General features: G+C 38.4%; 1 protein-coding gene across 4 annotated transcripts in view; it reads right to left on the bottom strand.

Moving 5' to 3' along the window:
- Nucleotides 1–206: 206 nt before the first annotated feature.
- PRKDC (protein kinase, DNA-activated, catalytic subunit) overlaps nucleotides 207–6835 on the bottom strand; it is a 202964-nt gene continuing 196335 nt past the window's right edge. For all 4 annotated transcript variants that reach the window (XM_024578234.4, XM_045186077.2, XM_045186078.2 and 1 more), the window contains 6 exons: nucleotides 5195–5284; nucleotides 4919–4990; nucleotides 4633–4834; nucleotides 3467–3655; nucleotides 2710–2849; nucleotides 207–2132 (listed from right to left, as the gene is read on the bottom strand). In XM_024578234.4, coding sequence (XP_024434002.2) covers nucleotides 1928–2132; nucleotides 2710–2849; nucleotides 3467–3655; nucleotides 4633–4834; nucleotides 4919–4990; nucleotides 5195–5284 — 898 coding nt within the window. In that variant the 3' untranslated portion in view covers nucleotides 207–1927. The remainder of the gene's footprint in view (nucleotides 2133–2709; nucleotides 2850–3466; nucleotides 3656–4632; nucleotides 4835–4918; nucleotides 4991–5194; nucleotides 5285–6835) is intronic.

Here is a 6835-nt window from a genome sequence, read left to right as displayed (position 1 = left end):
GTTGGTCTGGTCCCTGCTTCCGTGTCTCTCTCCCCATTATTTTGTCATGTGTGCTCTGTGCAGGCACTGCTGATAATGAGACAAGGTGATTATGACATTGCCGGTGTCCCAAGGGAACTTACGACAGAGATGGTTTTAGTGTGATAAAGTACTCAAATTAATATTCATAAGCATGGGTTCATTCAACACTTTTTCATTGAGTTTTTAATTTTTCTTTATTAATTTTAGAGAGATGGAGGTCCCCTACCCCTCATCCCCTCTGCTAATCACCCTTCTGTTGTGTGTGAGCCAAACCAAGTATCTTTTATTCAGTAAGAGTCACAGGGTTGAAGTTTGGAGCGTAAGTATGAGTCAGACGTGTAGCCCCTAAGTGTGCAATGAGGACAGTGATTATCCCGAGCGACTGCACCAATGGCTGATGAACACTGTGTACTGGAACTCTTCCCTTTTATTGCGTGCTCATGGGTTCTGACAGCATTTTCTAACAGACAGCTTTGAAACTGGACTCATACACGCAGTCATCTTGTAGCAATGAACTTTTACTGACATAAAAAGTAGTTGTCAAAAAACAGGATTTCCCATGATATGAGGATTTAGTTAATGAATATATCCCACATTTTCAGGATTCAAGTGCAAGAGATGGTTAATTGATAGGCTTGTTCGGGTTGCTTTTATGCTGTAGCGAAGTATTTTTACTAGATCGTGTATATACTGGGTTTTCACAAACAAGATCCCTTACTGTTCCTTAAAGATGAAATCTCTTTGAATAGATACTATTTGCTGAGAACACAGGCATTTATTTTTAACACCATATGCATTCAATCTGTCAGTAACAGAGTAAATTTGTCAAGTGATGTAACATATTTTATAAGACGAACATTTTGTTTTGAAATTGCATAAAAGCTATACACTAATTTGGGAAAAAACTTTAATGTTCCATATTTTTAAGATTATTATTTCTCAAAATCACACAAGAATTTCCAGATACAAATGTTTGAAAACAATAAAAAAAAAAAAGCTGAAGGCAACCTGAAAGCAGTCCCAGGTGGTAGAGGAGGGGCAGAGATTCTGTGAATGGAGAGAAAGCCATTTTTCCGTTTCATAATTTGATCTTGCTGTTCTAAAATGCATGTTTCCTCTCCGAGTGAGGAATCCACTTCAAACAGGGATTTATTTGATTTTCCCGGAACTGAAATGCTTAGTGCCATCCCTATCACCACACCGGGAATTCTTGAAGTTATCCTGAGTTTATCTATCTGCCCACTGTGGTTCAGAACAACAAAAGTGAGTGCTGAGACTGCTTTTTAGAATCTCTCCTAAATACTCTCTCTTCTACGGAACAATTCTATCATAGATGTCAAAACTAAACGAGAATAAAATGAAAAAAAAACCCTACACAAATATCCTAACATATCAAATGCAATCATATCTGAGTATAATAAGCCACAGCCACAGCCTTACCTGTGGACATTATTCCTGCTCTGCAAACAACGTATCAGTTGCGCAGTTGGCTTTACTTAGTGAATACATTCATCACAAAGTCTCAGTGATGAAGTTTATGGGTGATTTCCAATGTGCCCTAATTGCCAATGAGAACCATGAGTGGAATGTTCACACATGCCATTTCTCAACATAGCTGGTTTATCTAAGTCACAGCACTTGTAATATGCTATCACCTTTGTATGTGTATGAGCCTGGGTATGTATTTTCTATTAAAAGTCCATTATAACCCTAACCTAATTTTTTATTAAAACCCAATCATTCATTCATTTCAGTATTTGCTTATTCATCTTGATAAACTTCTGCTCTAAGACTATATCACTAATTAGATTTCTTCTCTTTAGTGCTTAAGGAAAATAGGCTCATTGAAAGTTCAGGAGATTCTTTAAACACTTTCATGTTTTTTATCTGCTGACTCCTACAGACCTCACATCCAGGGCTCCCAACCTGCCCAAGTCCTGCCCAGGATGTTGGGGTCTGTTGCCTGGTCAATCAAGCACTTCACTTGAACCTCTTCTGAGAGCCCGCTCTCTGGCTCCTGGGCACGGACGTTGTGATCCTTGCTTCCTCGAGCTACAGCCACAAAATCATCAAAGGCTGGTGCCTTCTCATGGCCCAGGAGTAACTCCTCACTGGAAAAAATGTTAAACAAGTTCAGAAACACAAACCATGCATTATTTTTCCGTTGTTGCCTGCATTCCTAGCTACCAAATATTCCCTCTCATCGGTTATAGAATATTTCTGTTTTTCATAACCATGAAGTTAAGAGATTCACTTTGTAGAAAAACAGAACATGAATAATGCTGCTATTAATGTTTGTCTACAAGTTTTTGTGTCAGTCTATACTTTCATTTCTCTTGGGTATACACTGAGGAATTGAACTGATGAGTCAAACTGTAGCGGTGTGTTTAGATTTCTGAGGAACCACCAGACCGCCACTTTACCTTCCTACCAACAACACACGAGGGCCCCAACTCCTCCACATCCTCACCAACACCAGTTCCGTTCCATTTTTTTTAGTGGGTGTGAAGTGGTAGCTCTTTTGCATTTGTCTGATGACTAATGATGTTAAGCATTCACTTGTAAATAAGTATAATAGGGCTAATACCACTGGCTAAATGTAAAGTTCTCAGCACTTTACACAGCATTTAGTAATTCAATAAATGGTAGTATCAAGTGTTTTGTTTTTTCCACAAATGATAATCTTACCAAGTAATAACTGCTGGATTGGCACCTGCTAACTTTCTCTTAGCATAAGATACTTTCTGCCGGGGATACCAATTTTTTTCTGTTATATTTGTTTTTTGAATCCATGATCCTCCTTTTTTCAGCATTTTCTGTTCAAAATTCTAAAGGAAAAGAACATGTTTTTGTTTACAATAACAGTATATATGACCACATTCAAACATATTAAATAAGTAACGATCTTAAAACAAACAAACATCTCTGTAACTGGGGGGAGCTCCACAGCTTTTTATACAAACTAACGGTAGTACACGTAAGAGGGACAATGATCTTGAGGGGCAGTAGTTCGGCTTAACACAGCCCTCCCTACATAAGGGGTGCCATCACCAAGCTTCTTTCTTTTGGGGCCATGTTATAAAGAACGCTTGATATTTAAGAAAGAACTATTTGTCTTTATGATCAAGAAAGACCTCTTGCAGAACAGACTTTAAATTAAAAGCTGTCTCCTAGAAAAACTGAACCCTCCATCAGAGGGTCCATGTTTCCTCTCCTAGTTAGAAATATACTCTATTTAAATAACAGTTCTATCCAAATAAATGGATGTTTTTTATTTGGCTTTCAGGCCAACTTATGCCAAACAGTAACTTTGAGAAATGCTGTAAACAACCATGTAACTATTTCAGTAAACACAACCTGACGCATTTCAATCATATGAAAGTAGATGGCGCATCAGTCGCTGCTGCGCTGTAATAAATGTGAAAGTGCATATAGACAACCCTACCTTCCAGTCGAAGGAAGGTTCCTTCACAAACACGTCCATGGTGGCAGTGAGCAGGTCCGGGTGTGAGCGGAAGGCTCGCAGGGCGTGCACCATCACACTGTACATCACACCTGTTTCTTTCATTGGTAACATCAGATTGATAAACTGGCGAGTTAGACGAAAAGGCATCAGCTCAGGGACTGGAAGAAACTAAAGAGAAAAAACACATGCAAGAAACAGAATATATTAACTAGAAACCTCAAAATAACAAGCACAAACAAAACCTCTCCCTGTAGTTACTGTTCACATTTAGTGAGAATATGAACTCCTCTTTTCTCAAAATCAGCTGCATAGATATAAATTTACTGTGCACAAGAGGGATCAACAGAATCATCCCTGCAAGGCAGAAACCTGTGTGCAAAGGACCACACAGCCTGCAGAGATTTAGAAGCGCAATTTAAAACTTTCAGAGTTCAGAGAAAATATTTGTATCATGTCTTGTACAAAGGTATATTGATTATGGGGCTTCAAAAAACGTCCTTATAGTCTTCCTCATAGGAAAACATTTTATTCTTAGCTCTGATTACATAATTTATCATCACACCCTCTATAACCTGTCTGAACCAGGACAACATGAAGTTGAGAATATCCCTTTCTGTAAGAATACCAAATGTAATGTTCATGGCAAAACTGACTCAACTGATAATGTTATTTCTTCTTTAAAAACTATCCATTTCCATACTATGCAGCTATAAAAAAGGAACTCTCACTTTGCAACAGCATGGATGGGCCTGGAGATTATTATGCTAAGTGAAATAAGCCAGTCAGAGAAAGAGAAATACCACATGATCTCACTTCTACGTGGACTCCAATGAACAAAATAGAAGCAGAGGCATGGACACAGGGAACAGACTGACAGCTGTTGGGGACAAGGGACTGGATGAAAGGTGAAGGGATTAGCCAAATAACAAACACGCATAAGCCGCAGATACAGACAACAGTGTGGTGACGGACAGAGGGAAGGGGGAGGATGGGCAGAGGCAGGCAAAGGGGAGGAAAATGGGGACATCCGTATTAGTGTCAACAGTAAAAATGAAGGGGGAGAAACTATCCACTTCCAGAGGGTATCACAAAGTCCTATGACAACTGTAAACTAGCCAAGAACGACGAGAGCAAGATGAGCATACCTGAGTAGCTGACCCAAATGCATGTCCGAAGTCGATTCCGATCATTCTGCCTGTCTCCATGCTCACCATGAAATTGTTCAGATGTCTGTCTCCAATGCCCAGAATCCAGTGGCTAATGCACATCAGCGCATGAGAGCTGGCGAAGTGGGAGCGGAGTGCCAGAAAGGCCTCCGGGCCCGTGCTCATCTTCAGGAAGGCGCGCCTGGGACAGGGAGACACAGTCTGTGGGCTCGGCTGCCCGGCCAGCGGGCCGATCCGCACAGAAGCATACTTACTTTATACTTACTTTAAGAGACCAGCCGGCACTCTACTTTCTCTTTTTCTAAAAGATGAGACTGTTTCAGTACGATTAGCTTTCCTATGATTTAATAATAGAAAATGTCTGATTAGAACAAACTTCTTGTGACTGAAAATGTAAAATTCTTTGTTTGCATTGAAGCTCAAGTATCAAGTAACTGGACTTTGCCCTCTCTGAGATAAAACTTTCTAAGAAACAAAAGTATATATGTAACTCTGAGAAGCATGAACTAGTTATTCAAGGGAAAAATGAAAACAAACTTACTTATATACTAGCATGTAAGCACCAATATCATGTTTTCCAGATATCTTTCTCAGCCAGTCTCTATATTCAAATTGGGGTGCTTTGGGATCGCTAACAAATAGGAAAAAGGGAATCAGCATTAGGATGACATTTACCATTACATGATTTTAGAAGCAAAGAATTCGTTGAAAAAGAGTGAAGAGGCAGGGGAAATAAGTAAGACTTTTAATCACATTTAATGTTACCACTGAACCCATGTTACTCTGGATCTAGAATTTCAACATATCATTATCCATTCTTAATTTCTCCTAAAGAAACCAAAGCTATTTCCTGTATAAGAATGCAGGCACAAAACAAGCAGATAAAACAATCTTCCCACTTCATACAGAGAGAAACAAGATGACCTAAACATAAGTGTTTAATGACCTTGGCAAATGGTTCTGAAAATCTTGTCCTAGAAAACAACCACAAGAACAGGATGGCGGTACTACATGCAACGTTTGAAGTAGGAAGAAATGTGAAGCCCTATTAGCACTTCAAACAAGAACACTACAGATTATTTGTTGCAGACAGACCAGGTCTGTTTTTGCCATTATTTAAAACATTGCCAAACTCCTTATCTAATCTCCAGTATGCAGATACCTACAAAATCCATATTAAGAATAAAGTATTTTTTTAGATGACAATGGATTTGAATTGAATTTGAAAAGCTTTTTTCAATAATGCTTCATAGGCAAAAGGCAAGTATGTGGGTAGTTCGAAACAGTGTGATATTTGCATGCTTAGCCACTTTTGGGCTTGTGTCAAAAGCTTTAACAAGTTGTCCTAAAAAAAAAAAAAAAAAATCCAGAGAAAGAACAATTTTGCAACATATTACTTAATAGTTCAATCACTTAAGTTGAATCTTTTCTGAGTTGCTACTAAGTTGATTCCATTAATAGACACTCAGTTTTTAGCTAAATTCTCTCCTAGTTCCAATTGGGATGAAAATTGTTAGTTTGAAAAATTGCAATATGTAAAAAAAAATAGCAATGGTTTTTAGTAATGGAGGTTGGAGGTGCCTCGTTTTAAAAAAGTGTAGTGGGAAGTAATGTACACAGTTCTGTATTTGTAAAGCACTTTAAACTCTATTGACACCTATGTTTATCTTACGCATTGTACATTAGTATCCCATCTTACTAACTGAGGCATTGGAATAAGGGAGAGGCGAGTCGCTTATCTAAGATTCTCCCTGTGAGTCAGGACCACTAAGACAGCACCTGAGTGAGCTTCAGAATTTCTGACTCCAGGAAGTAATTTTCATCAGTTTCCTGTCTCCCAGGGAAGGCAGAAATGACTCGACAAAGGACTCACATGATTGAAATAAAAACATGGTAAACACTGTGTTATGTAGCAAGTATAACCCACAAGTAAGAATTCGATCAAAATGATTAATTTTATAGAAATTATAGAATTCTATAAAATTAATCATTTTGATGAGCATACTGCTCCTATGGAAGTACTTTCAGGAAAGAATGAGAGTACAATGAAGGAAAAATAGGCCCTGAAACTATTTGTTACTTCTTCTACCTTTATTCTATAGCTTGTCATCAAAGCCGGTCAACTGCTCTTTCAAAATGTCTTTCAAAGTTGTCCTTATTTTTCTTTACAGAAACAAACAAC

Source organism: Desmodus rotundus, chromosome 8, assembly GCF_022682495.2.
Source record: "Desmodus rotundus isolate HL8 chromosome 8, HLdesRot8A.1, whole genome shotgun sequence".
NCBI lineage: Eukaryota > Metazoa > Chordata > Mammalia > Chiroptera > Phyllostomidae > Desmodus > Desmodus rotundus.
The sequence above is the reverse complement of the archived record's forward strand: the minus strand, read 5'-3'. Positions and strand labels throughout refer to the sequence as shown.